This window comes from Trachemys scripta, chromosome 22 (genome assembly GCF_013100865.1).
Source record: "Trachemys scripta elegans isolate TJP31775 chromosome 22, CAS_Tse_1.0, whole genome shotgun sequence".
Lineage (NCBI taxonomy): Eukaryota > Metazoa > Chordata > Testudines > Emydidae > Trachemys > Trachemys scripta.
Window position 1 is genome coordinate 1,861,457 of NC_048319.1, and position 18,268 is coordinate 1,879,724.

Sequence of the window (18,268 nt, forward strand, 5' to 3'; positions counted from 1 at the left end):
CCTAGATGATACACTTGGCTTATCGAAAGGCACTGGCAGGGGACAGCCAGTTCTCCGCCCTTCCCTTGGTTTATCCCGCACATCCCACTGCTCGACAGACCCCACGCTAACCTGCGCCCTCCACTTTCCATTGCCTCATTCCCGCCTCCGGCCCACCCGGCTCCGTTCCTCTCCCCGCAGCAAGTGAGCGGAGGTGAGAGTTCATGCCGAGGGGTGATGCCAGCCCCAGCGCGGACTGCGCCGCAGGGCAGCAGGCCTGGCTGCACCATCCTCCCGTAAAGGGGACTCCTGGGCACAGCTCATCCCAGGGCCCCCCCGTGCAGGAACTAAGGGTCCCTGTGGCCTTGTTCCAGCCCTGCTGAGCCCCGGCCCCGGCTCGCTGCTTCTCCAGCCGCAGCTCCAGCGCAGACCCTGCAGCAGGGATGCATGTGGCACCATTGCATCCCCTGCTGCCCGCCCCCCCCGCTCTCCTCCCCCCGTCTCTCTCCCAGACTCCCTCGCTCTGTGCAAAGCACGTCACGGGGATACAGGCACCGCCGGGCACCGCGCGCTCCCTCTCCCCGGGCTGGTGGGCTGCAGCCCCGCACTGCGAGCGGCCGCGGGGAGCCATGCAACGCGCCGGGATGGCGGGGCGCGGCGCCCTGCCCCTGCCCCTGCTCTGCCTGGCGCTGGCCTCCGCCGCGGGCTCCGCGGCTCCCTTCTCCCCGCCGCTGGGGGACATCGGCGCCTGCCAGCAGCGCTGCGGCCACCCCCCAGGCGCAGCCCGGGTGAGTGCCTGGGAACCGGGGGGGGGGGGGGGGGGGAAGAAATTGTTTTGGGGGGGGGGGGGGGGGGGGGGAAAAAAAAAAAACGGGGGGGGGGGGGGGGGGGGGGGGGTGGAGGTGCTTGCCGGGGGGGGGGCGGGGGGGGGGGAAAGGCGGAAGGGCGGGGGGGGGGTGGCGTCCATCTTCCAGTGTTTTTGCATCGTGCCGGGGGGGCGCCAGCCCTGCTGTCTGAAGGGGGGGGGGGTTGATTTGTTTTGCAAGGAGGAAGGGGGCTGATGGGTCTAATTAATTTTTTTTTTGCAGCAGGGAGAAGGTTTGTCATGGGGAACCCCCCCCCCGCATTCCCCCCCCCGCCTCTTTCTGCTTATGCGGGTTCGGGGCCTCTGGGCTGCCCGGCTCCCCTTTGAAAGCCTTGCCCACGGATTCCCGACCTCGCCTGGTGCTGGAGGGGGGTCCTTTAAAAAACCTGAGCCGGGGGGAGGGGGGGTGAGCTTCCTACTAAAAATAAGGGCATTCATCAAGGAGATGCTCTTTGACTGATGGAAGGTGCCCGGGCAGAGGCTGCGGCCCCGGGGCGGGCGATGCCGGATGGTGTTGATCAAATTGCTGTTCATCCCTTTTATTCTGCAAGGCACCAGGTGTCCAATTGAAGAGCAGAAGCCAGTGGCTGGATCTGGTTGTGTTATGCAGCCGGACACCTGCTTTCTTTCCCACGGCTCCCCCCTCACAGGCTGAGCTGAAAGATGTCTGTGTGTTCCCCTCCCCGCCCCATTCTCCAGAAAACCCATGAGGGAGAGAAAAGCACTGCATCCCTAGGGCACCTTCTCCTTCCAGTATGCCTCCTCCGCAAGGGGGGGGGCCGTGTCGGAGACTGAGAACTGCCAAACTCCTCACACGGGTGTACGCCCAGCACTGGATGAAGCTGTCGTTAGTGCTGGCGCCAATAGTGCTCTCAGGAAATGGCTTGAGTATCATTCATCAGAGCTGCAATGACAAGAACCATACAAACAATAATCATTGAAACCCCCCCAGTTCTGGCTTCTAGACTAATAACTTCAAACTAAGGCCTCGGATCAGAGTGTGCCTAGCCTTGCCATCATAAATGTACTAAGGTCGTACGTTGGCAGATAGAAAAGGCCATCGGAGATCCATGTGACATATCCAAACACAGCAGGGGAAAGCCCAGGTGAATGTTTTAAAACCAGTCACATTTTCTGCTGTTAAAACCAGTTCAAGGGAGGGGGGGGAAATGCATGGTGTCATCAGACACTGGCTATCCCTAATACACCAATAATAATAGTTTAGTTAAAAAGTAATTGAAATACTCCCCACCCCCATTCATGGTATCCACTCTGGTCATTCATCAGGAAAGAAGAATCCGGTCTTTGTCCTCCCAGACTTGGTAACCGATCCTTAGAAAATATACTGAATAGGTTTATCTGCACTTGGTGTCGTCCCCGTTCATCCAGAAATGGGACTGACTTTTGTTTGTGCAGCAACAATAAAAATCCTTGAAAAACTCCAAGCCCAAGATTTTCCCATGTCCCGGTCGAGTCCATTTTAGCTTTTGTTTTCTGGATTGTTTGTTTGCAATAAATAATGCTTCGGGGGAAGGATTTTCTCACACGAACAGGCAGGCGGGGGGACGGGACTGGGGCTGTCCGGGTAGGTTTTTCTACAGGGTGCATGTGAGAACTCGTGTTATTCTGAAACGGGAAGGCTGATTTCCAAGCCATTTGGGCTGCTTTCTGGTTAGCGCTCCTGCTTTGGAGGTGAAAGCGTGGAGTCCCTGTGGGTTCAGCCACAGGAGCTGGGTGCAAATTGAAAACATTTGGGGGGGGGGGCTGTAACTTTATATCTCGCAAAGACATGCTTAAAATGTGAAACCCGCTTGAAGTACATGACACATGCTGCAAAAAGGAAAAGCCTACAGCTGGCCGGAGCAACTCGCCCAGGCGTGTGAGGGCAGCACCCGGCTTGTATGGCGTTCAGCTGGTTGCAGGCACCTCGCTGCGGCTTGTGGAGACTACAGGTCCCAACATGCAATGTTCTATGGCGGTCTGAGTGCCTTTGCTGGAACACTGCATGCTGGGTTCTGTCGCCTCTGCCCACTGCACCTCCATGTTTAAAAAAATCAGGGCAGCCTTGGGCTGGGCTGTAGACTTCCCCGGGGTTGCTTTTGCACAAGGCTTTGGCTGCCCGCGATGTCGCAGAGAATGGAGGGGACTGGAGGCTGCTGCCGTCCACCTGGCTGCCAGCATCTCCTTCCTGCTGGAATAACTCCTCTGAGCCAGGATGTGCGTAAAGCAGAGATTTCGGGGAAGAGCTAGCGTCTTAAAATGGAAACTGGGCAGCTGGGGCTCTTCCGGCGTATCCCCTTGCAAGTGGCTGTTTGTTTGCCCAGACAGAAGCTGGGCAGGCGGCGATGGAAGTTGTTTGTTTTAGTGACCCTGGACAGCGTCTCCCTTTCTTAGCAAGGATGATCCTACCCCGCTTCCATGCCCTAGGGCGTCCCTCAGGGTACACGCCAGTTGTCTGATACATGGACCCTCGAAGAGGAAGTGTAAAATGGATCCTTCTAAAGGCTCATGCCGAAGGGCATCCAACGGCCTCTCTGTTATCCGCGCAGCATTTGAGCATGAGAAATGCAGGGCTGCGCTCCCATTTCCTGGCACAGAGACGTTTGGGATTCAGCCCTGGTGTTCTGTGCAAAATAGAGATTATGAAGCTGTAGACGTAGGTAAATAGTGTGTCTTTGTCTGTCTTCAAACGCGACCATAGAGAAATATACACGGAGAGAAATACACTCCCGGGCTGGGAGGTTGCTGAACATGTCGAGCCAAAGGACAGACTGGTGGAGACAGGAAATTCCCTTGCCCCCTTTTGGAATAAATCACTCGTGGTCTCAGAAAACCAACCGTGCAATTCTGTGGGCTCCATTTGCCAGCCCGTGCTCAGTTATTTCCAGGCATTTTCCTTTCTTGCCCTTGTTTTAGTTCTGGGTTTACTGTCATTTAGTCTCATGCAGTGAGATCGCCACGCACGTAGAGAAGGGTAACCGCAGCCCTACTTACAATCGCTGGTCCAGGACCACGCTGACGTCCTGCCAAGCTTGCCTTAAAACTCACCTCTTTCACCCTCCCTGCAGAGTGCTCCGCAGTGACTGGGTCAGCTGCTTGTCAGACTGATGGGAATATCTCCTTCTTCCTGGGGGCTCCTGCCTGGTCTTTGTTGGGTCTGTTTGCTGTCTCTTGGCTAGAACACTGGCCTGAGACTCAGGAGATCTGGGTTCTATTCCTGGCTCTGCCACTGGCTTGTTAGATGACCCTGGGCAAGTCACGTCCTTGCTCCATGCCTCAGTTTCCCCATCTGTAAAATGGGGGTAATGATTTCAAATCTACTCATGCAAAGAGCTAGGTAGTGGTGTAGCTACTTTACCGTGGGACAGGGACCCTCCTTTTGTTACGCGTGTGTCCGGCTCCGGCATGATCCCAATACACACCATATTGGTGATACTAACACTGGGGAGGGATCAATACTTCACACGCGTGTAAGGACACCCCGTGCCAAGTGCAGGGCCTGAGCTGTGGTGCCGCAGAGACTAAGGTGGAAGCGTCACATGGCTGGTTTCCAAGCAGCCTCCTCAGTGGGTGTGTGGGGCAGAGGTGAGCTCAGGTGAGAGGGCTCAGGGTTGCCCTCGCCTCACAGGGCTGCTGTGGGTGATTGCCTGGCAGAATCGGGCCCTGGCAAAGACAGCTAGGCAGGGGGGAGGGGGCTGTGTGTCCTGCTGCGGCCCCGAACTCCCCCACTGCTGGTCAGTGACGATACGGGGGCAGGTTGCTGGGCGCAGCACCCAGGAGAAGAGTGCAGCAAACGGCACCTCGGTTCTTTTGCTGAAGCTGCTGTGTTTGCTGAGGCCGGAGCAGCTCTCCCTGGGGCCCATGGTAGGAGCGTTTCTCTCGGGCCAGTCAGGATTCTGGGAGGGGGGGTGGTGAAGGTGCCCTCAGAACTGTGCCCCCCCAGCGAACATGTGCGTGGACAGCTACCCGCAGACTCCCCCACGTGCATGGGCCCGCAGATTCTGTGTGAGAAACGCACGTCCTGTTGGCTCTCCAGGCCCATAGTTCTGGGGCAGCCAGACGTTTCCAACGTCACGCTGAGCTTTTCAGAGAACCAGGCGGCGCTGCCCAGTGCCAGGAGGGTCAGACCAGTCAGAGATGCAGAAGGCCAGCTCGGGCTCCTCTAGTCCAGGGGCTTTTCAACCTTTTGTCATTTGCGGATCCCTACAGAATTTCGAATGGAGGTGCAGACCCCTTTGGAAATCTTAGACATAGTCTGCGGACCCCAGGGCTCCATGGTCTACAGGTTGTAAACCACTGATCTAGTCCATTCCCCTGGGAGCCCTATCCCCGTTCCTTCCCTACAGTGTATTCTGCAGGGCCTTGTCCAGCCTCGCGGTAAATGCCCAACGCACTGGGGTTCCACCACCCCTCCTGGGAGACAGTGCCACCACCTAGATGTAGTGCTAGGTCTTGATGCTTGTGGTCCATCGACAGGGAGGAAGGATCTGGAGCTGGTGTCAGTGATCCAACCACTGGGGGTCCTGGTCCCATGCAGTGGATAGCGCCCTCCTGCCCCGCCCCTTCCCTGCTGCCCCAGTTCCAGAGCACAGCTGGGTCCCCAGGGGCATTCGGGTATTTGCAGGGCGCTGGGGTGCAACCACTGCACTGTGTGTTGTTCCGGCTCCTAGCTCTCCTCTTCCTCTCTCCAGGATGCCGTGCTCAACGCCTGTTACCGAGGATGCCGGCTGTTCTCCATCTGTCACTTTGTGGATGCGAGCGCCGAGCTGAACACAACCAGAGCTGAATGTGAATCAGGTAAAGAACAGCACAGCCAATTAACTTTCCCTCCCCTCTTCTCCCGCGGCCCCCTCAGTTACATTGTCCAGAAGTGGCTTCTCCACTTATTCCTGTCAGGACAGAGGTTGCTTCTGCGCCTTCTGCGCTCCCATGCTGTCCAGACAAAGTTCCATGGCCATGATGCACCAGCAGTGCAAATCCAGGCCGGCTCCGCTCGCTCCCTGGTGCAAATCCAGGCCAGCTCTGCTCGCTCCCTGGTGCAAATCCGGGCCAGTTCTGCTCACTCCCTGGTGCAAATCCGGGCCAACTCCGCTTGCTCCCTGGTACAAATCTGGGCCGGCTCCGCTCGCTCCCTGGTACAAATCTGGGCCGGCTCCGCTCGCTCCCTGGTGCAAATCCGGGCCGGCTCCACTCGTTCCCTGGTGGAAATCCGGGCCAGCTCCGCTCGCTCCCTGGTGCAAATCCTGGAAGTTGGAGGGTCACGTGGATGCAAGGCCCCACATGAACCCATTAGGGCTGTGGCCACAGCAAATACCAAGGGGATTAATAATGTTCTGATCGTGAGTTCAACCTCTCAAAGGGGTAGGAGAAGGGAGGGGAGGATCCTCTGCTGAAGCCAACCACCCCGGCCAGGGGTGCAGCTCTAGCCTCACCGGCAGGCAGCTGCAAAGATGGAAGTTTCCCACAGCAGCAACCGAATCCCCCCGCCAGGCCGAAGGCTGTCCAGCAAGTTCCCAGTGCCATGTGAGCAAACCAGTCTTCCTCCCTGGCCCAGGGACGATGTGCTAACCCCCCAGTGCCTCTCAGCACAAGGGATCCCAAAGCACTTTGCAGCCTCACTGAACTGCAGCCACCTCTGGGGCGGAGCGGAGCAGCCGGTATTCAGCACCAGGGCGGGTGGACTTTTCAGCCGAGGCTATTTGGGCAACTCCCCTACTCTTGGGAAAAGTGCTCTGGGGGCTTTCATGTCCCCACAGAGTAGACAAGGCCTCAGTGTCTATGGTATTGTAGGGGAGACGACCCCCCTATGCCATGCCGCTGGGATCTCAGGATAGCTGCTTGGAACGGGGACTGGGCCGTTCCAGCGTGGGCTAACCCTCTGCTTATGGGAAATCCGGGTGTTTCCTATTGGAGGCTGAGACCTGTCTGGGAACGTTGTGCTGATTGCCATGATTGAGTAGTCTTTGGGCAGAAATGAAATAGGGCATGGAGCCCGTCAGGCAGCCCTGTGTGTGCCCAGCTCAGCCCAGGGGCGCTCTCCGGGTGACTCCGCTGGGCTGTCGGACGGGGTTTGGCTGGTGGACACACCCTGGAGCTGGGTGTTTGACTCAGAGCTGGGGGGTCTCATCCCAGTCCAGGGGGGGCGTTTGTCCACGTCACAGGAGTTTGGCTGTGATCTGGCTCTCTCCGTGCAGAAGGCCAGCTCTGGAATAGCTGTCAGGGCTGAGGAATGCTGACAGCTGCCCATGGGCGCCCAGGGCTGGCATAGCAGGGGGCTGTGGGTGCCCTGGCAGAGCAGGGTGGGCTCGGCCTGGCTCTAGGCCGTGCTGCCAGCCCCCTGTTGTCCACGTGTCCGACAGCTGCGGGGTGCCTCGGCCCTGACCGTTCCCTTCCCCTCCTGTCTTGCAGCTTGTATCGAAGCCTATGGCAGCGCCGAGGAGCAGTTCGGCTGCACGACTGGATGCAGGAAGCAGTTGCCCGAGACGCAGAGCCGGAAAGACAAGGTTTCAGCCTCCTCTTTCCCTAGTGCCAAGGGGCTCTGCGGCCTGGGTAATGGGCCTGAACAGACCAGCGCGCAGCGGGGGGCTGGGACAGTGTGTACAGTGGGGGGCTGGGAGCCATTGATCCAAGCTGTAACCCCTGGGTACGATGGGAACCCCGTCAAGCCAGGGGGTGCAGCAGCTCCCCCAGCACCCCTAGTTGCAGCACCTCTGGATCATAGTGGGAGATGAGCACCAGCAAACGGCCCCTCCCGTCTCCGGCTCAGCCGCGCTGGCAGGGAAGCCAAGGAGCTGACGGAGGTTCATTCTCCCACCATGGCCCAGGGCTCCTGGGAGCAGGGTTAGAGCCAGGGTCCATTCCAGGCGGGGGCCGGAAGCCAGCTCGTGCTCATCTCTCGGCTGTGCTGAGCTGACCATCTGGCCAGCAGATTGGGTGAGCTCGGCCTCTCGCCTGGGACAGCTGGGAGGAAAACCTGGATGGACGGCACCTGGAATGGAGGCCCCCTCCTGCAGACAGAGCCCTGTCCGTTCCAGGGGCAGTAACCAACGGTCCCGTTCAAAGGCTGTGTCGTGAGGAAATCTGTCTGGGCAGTTGCTGTCCTCAGCCCAGCTCTGGGGGATCCCCGTGGGATGGGGCATGCAGCAGTTCACGCCGAGGAACAGGGGAGGGCGGGTTGGGTACAGGGCCGTTACCTTCTTCCTCATGCCCTGGTTATCTCTCGGGGGCCAAAGCCCAGAGAGCTCTGCTGCTGGCGCCTGTCGGCTCAGGGTGCCGTGGACGTACGGAGCTGACAGGGTGTCCTGGAGGAAGATGATCCACTGGGCAGCTGGGGAGACCAGTGCAGGGCTGGCGGGATCTGCAGATGCAGAGGAATTCGCTGTCTGATTGAAGGATAGAGGGAGAGTTTGCCCTGCCCCCTCTGTCTAGACTCTGCATCCCGGAGGTAAGTGGAGCAGAGGAAGGGCACATGGACCTTGCATTGATTCGGCCCGGCAGGAATGCGTGGAACCCCCTTGTCCGGCAGCACGTTCTCCTCTCTTCCTTTTCCCTTCTTCCCTCGTCATCGTTCGTGCTGGCCAAAGGTGCAACGGGAAAAGGGACCCAACCCAGCTCTGTTCAAAGGGCCATGGCCAGGGCCGCCCTAGAAACGCAGCAGGTGGATCCGGCTGCACTCGGAGGGTGCGTGATGGGAGCATTTGACCTTGTTCCCCCCCTTTCTGGTGGTGGTTCTGGCACAGTCCCCCAGGGGAGCTCTGCACTTTTTGGGTGGGTGATGCAGTGCTCCGTCCCCTCTTGGCACCTGTCCACGGTGCAACGTTGGCACCAATGCCCTGGTGGGGGGAACCAGATTAGCCGTTTCCAGAGCGGGGAGTGGGAAGCAGCACAAGGGCACAGTTTCTGGAAACCGGCTCTAATCGGATTAGAGCTCTGTGGTCTGTCCGTCCCAGGAGGCCGAGGCTCGTGCATTTGGCTCCTTCTCCAAAGTGCTTGTGGGCAGAAGGCGGGGAAGGCAAGGGCTGGGAACATCCCCATGTGAGTGAGTCACGGTGCATCTGTTCCAGAGGAAGCCAGCCTGGGCTGCCGTGTCCTCAGAGCCACGGTCAGGCAGTGCCATCCAGCAGTTAGAGCAGAGAACAGGGAGGCAAGACACCTAGGTTCTCTGCCTGTCCTTGGAGGGGATTGTTAGCGAGTGAGCCAAGCAAGACACTGGGAGACAGGACTTCTGGCTCTGGAAGTGTCCAGCGAGCGGAGCAGTGGGGGCTGGGAGGCAGGACTCCGCAGTTCTATTCCTGCCTCTTGGAGAGGATGGGTATGTGGCTAGTGATTAGAGTGGAGGACTGAGAGATTTGGGGGAACGGCAGCTGTTTTCCCCCCTATGTGCTCCCTCGTGGCTGTGTCAGGGAGCGTCATTTGGCTCTCGGTGTCATCTCTCCTGGGTGGAGCCTCGTGGCTCACTCCCCTGTCACTGCCCGGCTCCCTGCTCTACACGGCGATATCACTCTCTCTCCGAGGGCTGAGACCAGCACGTTACCAGTTACCCCCCAGCTCCTGCTCAGCAAGCGCATTTATCCTGGAGGGTAAAAGCATTACAGAGAAAGCCTCTAAAACCAATAAAAGGCCCTACCTGCATTCTACCGAGAGGTGCCCCCGACTCCGGTCTGGGGCCCTGGTAGCGGTCGGTCCCTCAAACCCACAACTGGGCTTTTCCTCTGGTTACAAGTTCATATCGGCCTTGAGATCAGGAACCAGAATGAAGCCCTGAGTCAGTCCCAGCTCAGGCTGTTCAGGCCAAATCTCCTCTCTCGGTCTGTTGGTCCCTGGAGAATCCAGGCTGGACCAGAAGCCTGTAATCTGAGTGATTTGCCTTCATCACCCCCTGCAGTTTTCCCTTCCTGGCGGGGCTGTAGTAACCCTCCCTCCCCCCGGTGGAGCACATACAGTCCCTGCTCCAGCCATGACAGAGCCCCTCAGTACCGATGGTCTGGAGATGGCACCACCACGCAGCTGATCTCGGGCCAGACCCCCCGCCCCAGACTGATGGCAAGCCCCCACCGCGACCCTCGCATCCTTCTTCACCCGGTGGGAGAGTGTGAGGCGTTAGCCCTGTGCCCGGCAGGGCCCCGGGGTGTGGGGTGAGGGGGCGTTGCTACCCAGACGCGCTTTTATTGTTCTCAGCGGGGAGGGGTTGGATTTCGTTCAGCCCCAGCACAAGGTGTTGCATTGAGAGCACTGGGGTGGATTGCGCCCTGGGATACCCCGGCCTCTGTGTGCCCTGTTGGGAGAGACCGCCTGAGACTGGGCCCCTGGACACTCTGTTTCACCGTCGCACGGCAGAGCTGCAATGATCAGACCTCTCCTGTAGCAGAGCGTGAGGAGACTGCCTGGAGCAGCAGGGGCTGGGAGCAAATCCGCTCCTTGGCCCCATGTACAGCACCTTGCATCTCCGCCCAGCTGCATTGTGGGGAGCTTTTGTCTCCTTTGGCAGCACTGAGGATTGGCGGGAGGAGGTGGGGCTAGAAGGGCCGATGGCCTGGTCTGGGATTGCAGGGTCCTGTGGGTGTGTGGTCAGTACCTGCTCCCCGGGACGCGGGGCCCCCATGCTGCTCCAAGCAGACACATGGCTGCTCCCCTGGGAGCCGTGCTCAGGGCCTGGGTGCAGGAGGATCTGTACTCGCCCTCCAGTGGCTGGGGCAGCGGATCCTGCTCTGCAGCCGTCTCACAGGGGCTGTTGATGGGCCTTCCCCCTGGAAGAGGTCTGGGGGCCAGGGCATGCGGACACGTGGGTGAGAGAGCGGTGCGGGAGCAGGCAGGGCAGCCGGGAGCCGCTGCGGCAGACGTATCTGTGCTGACAGCTGCCACGGCAGACAGGCTCAGAGGAGTGACTGGCTGTGCCTGGCAGCAGGGAGGGAGTGTCGGTCCTGGCCAGACCTGGGGTTTAAAGCTTGCTGGTGGTTCTGGTGTCCAGTGCGGCTGCTGCACAGAGCCCAGCCGCACGCCAGGGGGTGATACCCTGGGGCTGTTTAGATTTTAAAGGGACTGGGAGACAAGTTCTGTCTCAGACCCCAGGAGGAGGCAGCGCTGTGTGTTCTGATCCCAGCTGACCTGGCCCCTGTGTGGACAGCAGAGGCAGTGAGAGCTAGTGGGCAGGGACAGCATTGACGCCTAGGTGGAGCCACGTCAAACGTGTCTCAGCCTCCCGTCAGGAGGACGAGGTCAGTCGCTCTCTCCCTGGGGTTAAAGGCTTTTCCATTGGAATGGATTCATCTTCCACCATGCCACCTTTCTGCCGGTAATCCCCCGCCCGCATTGTGGGGAATGCTGGTACAGATCTGCACAGTCCGACCCGTCCTCTCCTTCCTCACATGCTGCGATGAGCAGGGAGGTTGGATCTGAGCTAGCACCGGTTGAAATGGACGGGGCAGTGACCATCTTGGAGCTATTGCTTCAGGCTCGCTGCAGACACAGGCAGGCGTCACTCCACCCTGTACGCTCACTTCACCTTTGGAAGCTCCAGCCGTAGCAGCTAGAGGCTGACTTCCTTTGTAAAATGAAAGAAACAGGAAAACTGTAGAGCCCGGTTGCCATTTCCCCTTCCCGACGTCTCTCCCCCCCCCCCCCCCCCAACGCACACTCAGCAGATCAGCGGGCTGAAGATGGAGGTGGCTGTGATAACTCCTCGTAGGCCACCTGTCTGAAGCACAGACCTCTGCTCAGCTGTCCCCCTTTATTCAATTGCCCCACGTCCCCCTTGCCACCACATGGCAGCAGCCGTGTGCCGTACCCCCACATTGCAGCATCATTACCCCAACGGCTACAGCCCTTTGGAAGACGCTATCCTGCCTCTTCGCTCTGCAGCCGGGCATTTTGAATCCCTGCGATCTCAGGTCTTTGCAGCCCCTCACGCAGCAGTAAAATTCCCCATTAGCAAACAACACTTACAAATATTTGACAGCAAAAAGGGGTCTTTGCTTATTTCATGTCCTCGTCGTTCCCCCTCGGAGAATCCCGCCTGTATGGCACACCTTCGGGGCATTTGATGGTCACCAGGTACCCGGGATGCAGGAGACAGGTGAATGGCGCCAGTGCTTATAGGGAACCTTCTAATAACATTGCCCAGGGAGTGGATTGGTCTGGGCTGTTGGAAGCAGAACCACCCGGTGCAGGGCTGTTGTGCTATTTAAATCAAATCATAAACGGCAGGTTCATTGCATTGTGCTAGGCCTGCCGTTGATTTGGGCTAAGCTAGGGGGTGGTGTTGAATTCCCAAGATGGAAGGTTCTTACCTGTGATTATTCCAGGCTCCCTGGGTTTTGATTGGCTATCCCTTTCTCCGCCTCTTTTCCTCCTACATTTAATTGATTCAGCTTTTGCCCAAATAACTGGGTTAGCCTTTGGCCTCGGGTAGAGGCTTTCACCTTTGCAGGATGGCTTTCTGCAGTGAGGAGCAAGGATCAGGCATGGGGATACGGTGCTGCGTCTATAGCTTCTCAGCCCAAGAGCTCAAAGTGCTTTCTACTAATTCATGAATGAACCCCTGGGAGGCTGGTAACAAGCATTAAATATGGGGAAACTTAGGCATGAAATGGTCCAGTGACATGCCCAAGGTCGAACACAGAATCAGTGGCAGAGCTCAATGCTTTTCTTTGTGAGAAAGAAGCCTCAGTTGCTTGGCTATATCGGAGTGGCAGCTGTCCCTGTAAAGGGGACAAGCATCTGTCCCTGCTTCCCCTGAAAGAATGGGTGGATGAAACTCTGTGAAAGGCCAGGTCCCAAACAAGATTGCTCCATGGCGATAGCGTTCCAAACATTCCCTGATTCCATTCATTCCACCCAAAATATGTTTCCTTTGGATTCCTGGGCAAGCAAGCAAAGCAGATTTAGCACAATAATCAGCTACAGAACCTGACCTATTTCTTTCCTGTTTGCTCATCTGACCGTATGAGGGGCTCTGGCATGCCCAGCCTTGGAAAATGTTCTACGTCCATGGCAAGGAGCAGCCAAGTAGATTCCAGCAGGGATGCTTTAAAACATAACAAACCTTGCAAAGAGCCAAGAATCCGGGGCATGGCTAAGCTGCCAGGAGAGAAACGCCCTCGGCATCTCAGCTCCTCTTCTTTATAACATTTTCATGTGAGTTTAGTGCTAGTGGAAGGAGCTGGGCTGGCAGCCACGCAGCCCCCGTTTATCCCCAGCGCTTCCTGCCAGTGTGTGTCGACTCTGATCTCCATGGCCCGCTCAGCTCACGGCCTTCGTGCTGAGGCCAATGGTGCTTCGAGAAGGCACGAGTGCTTGTGCAGGGGGCCCTAGACTGAGTCCTATGAATGCATTTCATGCCAGCCACTGCCCTGGGCGATATGGAGGTTAGCTGTCTTCTGTCCCGCTGCCTGCAGTATCTGAGAGTCTCCATGTCGTCAATGGATTAATCCTCGCGGTGCAGGGCTGTAATCCCCATTGCACAGGTGGGGAAACTGAGGAACAGAGAGGCTAAGGGACTTGCCCCAGGTCACAGAGAGACTCTGTGGCAGAGCTGAGAATTGAGGCCAGATCTCCCAAGGGCTAGGCTAGTGCTCTAACCACTAGACCATCCTGTCACTCTCAGGAGGGTTCATTGCTCATTAAGGCCAAGAGCGCTGCGGTGGGTCATTCAGCATGGTCTGGTCAATAGACCTGCTTTAGAGCCCTGGAGCAGAGCCTTGAGTCCTGAAGGGCCTCCCCTGTGCGCTAGGGGTGGGGCTGGGGTGGGGCAGGACGACGCGGAGGTTCCCAGCACAGCGAGCTGGTGCTCTTCTCTTTGCTGATTTCCAGAGTCTGGAGCTGCAACCTGTGTCCTTCTCCATGTTTGACTTGGTCTCCAGCTTTTGCAACGACATTGTCAGCTCTGCCCAGAGCTTCATCTCCTCCACCTGGACCTTCTACCTGCAGGCAGACGATGGCAAAGTGGTGGTGTTCCAGGTAGGGCGGGCTCGTGCTGCTGAGGTCATCAGTGGCCCTGCGTGGCTGTGGGAATAGGGCACGGATCCCCATGCTTCAGGGCAGAAGCTGCAGGGGTCAGGAAGGGGTTCCCTCTTATCCCACCCATGCCAAGCATTTCACCAGTGACCAGGTATATTTGCCTTCCTACAAAGCATCAGGTATTGGCCAGAACCAGGACTGGGACACCACATTAGGTACAGCAGGGAGGTAGGATACTGGGCTACCAGATGGAGTCATGGTCTGGTGCTAGACTAGATTGTCTCATCCAGCACTCAGACACTGCCGAGGTGACAGACGCCCGAGAAGTACAACGGACAGACAGACAGGCTGACTGACAAACCAGTGTCTGAGCCTTTGTGGCAAGTCCTGCGTCCCTACAATAATAATTGCTATTGTTTGTCTCTGGTGTGGCCGAGGACGGGCCCTGAGATTGGGCCCCACTGTGCGAGGTGCTGCCCAGACGCAGCGAGAGGCTGTCTCTGGGGGTTAATGCAGCAGGAGGGATCTGGCCCTCACTATCCCGCGTGCTTCCCCCCCATGGGCCAGTCCTGCCCCCACAGGAGGTTTTGGGGCTCAGTCACTAACTGCGTTTTGGTCCTTTTTGTTTCTTGTTGAACCCTAACCACTCAGTCCCAGCCGGAGATCGAGTACCCGGTGCCCGAGGCGCCAGCGCCCAAGTCGGAGCTGATGGAGAAGTCCTGGCCTGTCTCCAGTCCTAACACCCTGAAGCCCCACACAGGTGAGCAAGGGGCAGTGCTTGGACCAGGTGGGGCGAGGAGGCAAGGGGGCTGGGAGCTGCTGGTTAGTGCTTCCAGCTCTGAGCCGGTTTCTCTAGAGCCTGTGGCCTCTGATTAGCCCCCCTGGTACATGCACACACTCTTCTACCCGAGGGGCAGATTGCCCATCCCCCCGTGCCCCCCTCCACTGAGCTGGGACCATCCCCCCTACTCTGGGAGCTTCCACACACAGTCCTGACCTGGGGCGGGGCATCAGGCAGTTCAGGTGCCCTGTCCCCTTCCGTCTCCAGCCTCTGCCGAGGCTGCCAGCACAAGGCCTGTGGGGGTGGGTTTGAGCCGTGGACACCTGGGTACTGGGAACCAAACTGAGAACCCACCAAACTCACTGCACACAGGCTCCTGACCAGTCACAGCCCCGTCGCGATGTTCCAGTGGGGGGCTGTGCCCAGCCTCCTGGAGCCTAGTTTAATGCCTGGAGTGATCATAATTTTAAGGCTTTGGGGGATGGTCTCATTCTCAAGCCAGGTCAAGACCTTGCAGTCCTCTTTGCCCTGTTTTCTACCCTCCCCTTCCTGGCCTTGGCACGCAAGCAGCTGCCCCAGCTTCATTGGGGGCCCGGGTGGTTGTGCCCAGCCTGCTGTGGCCGGGGAGTCACTTGGGTCTGGGTGTCATCCTGCCAGGCCCCCAGGAAAAGCTGGAGAAACCCCCCATGAAAGAGCCAAAGAGCAAAGCCAAGCTCCAGCACCTGGAGACCCAACAACCAGAGCACGACTTCCTGGGCTGCATGTCCAAGTAGGTGCAGGCCTGGCCCCACAGGGGTGCGGGGGGCAGAGGGAGAGGCAGAATGAAAAGCCTTGGCAAATTGGGGGAGGGATATGTGTGGGGAGGAAAGGAGACAGGGGGCTAAAAAGGGATGGGGGGATAATGAGGTGGGGATAGGGATTTCCATTGCAGAATAAACCACTCTTGCAAAATGTTACTAGCAAGGGGTGGGGTTATTTGGTCCAAGAGTGGGGCACATCTGGGTGAGGGGTGGGGTTATTTGGTCCAAGAGTGGGGCACATCTGGGTGAGGGGTGGGGTTATTTGGTCCAGGGGCGGGGCCATCTGGGTGAGGGGTGGGGTTATTTAGTCCAGGGGCGGGGCCATCTGGGTGAGGGGTGGGGTTATTTGGCCAGGGGTGAGACTGCGAAGGGAATGCTCCATGGAGGAGGCAGGTTGGTGGTAGCCAGGGGAAATCCTTCCCTCGTCGGCCACTCTGAGTCCTGTTTGTGCCCCCTCCACCCTGATGCCCAGCCATAAACTTGTCCTCTCTCTTTGGCGGGGGGTGGTGGGGTGCTACAGGCGCTCAGGCCTTCCTCGCTGGATCCTGGCTGCCTGCCTCTTCCTCTCCATCATGGTGATGTTGTGGCTGAGCTGTGCCAGCCTAGTGACCGCCCCGGACCAGCACGTCAAGACCCAGGTACGGAGCCAGCCGGCGTCCTAGGGCAAACGCAGGTGCAAATGCCACGGAGCCGGGACCGTGCGCTGAGCCCAGCCACAGCCCACTGGAGGATGTCCGGGTGGGCTGGGGGCAGTTCGTACCCTTGGCCTGCATAGCACTGTCTGCTGGTGGAGAGCAGCATGGTGGTGACCCTGAGTGGGGAGGAGAGCCTGGAAAGCACAAAAAAATACCCCATCCTCGCACATGCCCCCAGTACACCGGGGCCCTGGCACTTCACAGCCTGACGTTAGCCAAGCAGCGCCCGAGACTGGTTTATTTTGAGGGGTTAAATCGTGGCTCCAGTTGGGAAATGAATCCCGGAAACTCTGGGAGCCGTGGTGATAACAGACTCTCGGCTGGGTCCCCGATGGGTGCAAACCAGCCCCCTGCCGCGATATGTCCCCCCTCTCTGTTGCCACAGCCCCCTCCACCCCCGGCCACGCCCTGTCACCTGGTGTCTGGCTCTGACTCTCTTCCAGCCGCTGAGCATTAACGGCGATAAGGAGTACCTGGAGGACCTGGATGGCTCGGCCCCCTTTTCTCTGCACCCTGTGATCGCTGTCACCATCTGCCCAGCGGACGACAACGAGGAGGCGGGGCCGCTGCCGGTCAAGGTGGATCTGGACAAAACCGTGATCTAGAGCCCCTCCCCCACCCCCCCCAGCCTGTCATCTCCATGCCTTATTTCCTGTGAACATTTTAATGCAACCCCCCCCCTTTGTTTTGATCTGCCTTCCCGCTTTCTGCTGTTTTAAACCCCCGCACCGCACTGTGTCTGAAGATAACCATCCTGGGCCATGAGGGAGCCATCAGCTTCCGGCCCCACCTCCATCTATTGTCCTTGTGCTTGGGAGGGGGAATTGTTTTCCTCCCCCTGTTCACAATCTCAGCCCCAGCCGGGAGCGGTACTGAGGGGGTTTCTTGCCTTGTGTCTCCGGTGCTCCAGGTGGGAGCTTTAGTGAGAACAACACGGTCTGTGACCTTGGTTGGCTGGAGTCAGATGACTGGTGGGAGCACTGGGGGGCAGGGAGAGAGTGCACCCTGCCGTGGGGGCGGGGAGGGAGCGTGGGAGTTGGCGTGGCAGCGCCTGTCTGGAACAGGAGCTGCGTGTGGTGGGGGACCCCTTGGGGTTCACGGCAGAGCCCTCACCTGGCAAGCCTCAGGGCTGCTGGTTTTGCAGGAAGCGGATGGGGCTCCATGGGGAGAGGATGTGTCAGTGGGGCGGCTCCAGCTCTCGGTTCACTTTCCCTGGATGCCGCGCGTAGGATGCGCCGGGCAGGGGGGGCCTGAGAGGAGATTCTGGCCCCGGGCAGGCAGTGAGTAGATTCAGTCTCAGTAAGTGCATCAAGGCGCTTACGCTCGGGCAGACCCTGGATGTGATGCGTGTTGGGCAGACAACACTACAGAGGATCGTTTCAGGGGGCAAGGCAAAGATGCCACATTTATTATGATAACAATTTGATCTACAACCACTAGCTAATACCTTTATATATGTGTGTGTGTGTGTGTGTGTATGTGTGTGTGTGTGTACACATACACACACACACACACGTTACCAGTCCTGAACCTAGCGTGAGTCCGTGGCTTGATTTCGCAGCTTGGGTTCGTAGCTGGTGGCGGTAACTGGCCAGGAAAGCCAGGCACAAGGAAGGGCTGGGTCTGCCCTCCCATGTTGGCAGCAGAATGTTACCCTCCAAAGTTTCCCATCTCACCCATCCTTTTTGTAGGCTTTAGTTTGAATCCAGAGTCTACAGGTCTTGCTGTGTCACGCTGCCTTTGGGTTCGGTGTGATTGATCACCCGTCAATTGCAGACGTGACTTTCAGCCTCGGACCTGGCTTTGATGTTTCTTCTGTTGTACCTTTGTTCTTTTCTTTTTAGGGTGGACTCTGCTTACTTTGTTAGGGCTCTTGTCTGCATCTTCAGCCCTTGGTGTTTGAACTCTATTTAATCAGGACAGGCTGGGGCTGGAGGTTGATTCCATCATCCATACATCCCTCATTCACACATCTAAACTAAACTAATAAGATTACAGCAGGTTTTGCAAAAATGAAGGTTGCAGCAAGCCCTTACAAAATGGAGTAAGCGTTGTAAAATGGAGTTTGAATTACAATATGGCAAACAGTGAACAGAAGTAGACAAGTGTAGTGAATGGCAAACAGTGAACAGAAGTTCCAATACTGAAACAGTGCAAGTCTCAGTGATTTAAGCAGGAATTGGATTGACAGTGA

General features: G+C 58.0%; 1 protein-coding gene across 1 annotated transcript; it reads left to right on the forward strand.

The window, feature by feature from the left end:
• The first annotated feature begins 506 nt into the window (after positions 1–506).
• TMEM59L (transmembrane protein 59 like) lies at positions 507–17,949 on the forward strand. The gene is made up of 8 exons (XM_034755303.1): positions 507–767; positions 5,536–5,641; positions 7,253–7,347; positions 13,652–13,798; positions 14,450–14,558; positions 15,237–15,348; positions 15,876–16,017; positions 16,518–17,949. The coding sequence occupies exons 1-8, from the start codon at positions 609–611 to the stop codon at positions 16,677–16,679; spliced, it is 1,032 nt and encodes a 343-aa protein (XP_034611194.1). The 5' UTR covers positions 507–608; the 3' UTR covers positions 16,680–17,949.
• The last annotated feature ends 319 nt before the right edge of the window (positions 17,950–18,268 follow it).

Excerpts from the sequence above, each read along its gene's own strand:
- TMEM59L (XM_034755303.1), top strand. The coding sequence starts at position 609 with ATGCAACGCGCCGGGATGGCGGGGCGCGGCGCCCTGCCCCTGCCCCTG. Across the intron at positions 768-5,535 it reads ACCCCCCAGGCGCAGCCCGG|GATGCCGTGCTCAACGCCTG; the intron begins GTGAGTGCCTGG and ends TCCTCTCTCCAG. Across the intron at positions 5,642-7,252 it reads CAGAGCTGAATGTGAATCAG|CTTGTATCGAAGCCTATGGC; the intron begins GTAAAGAACAGC and ends CCTGTCTTGCAG.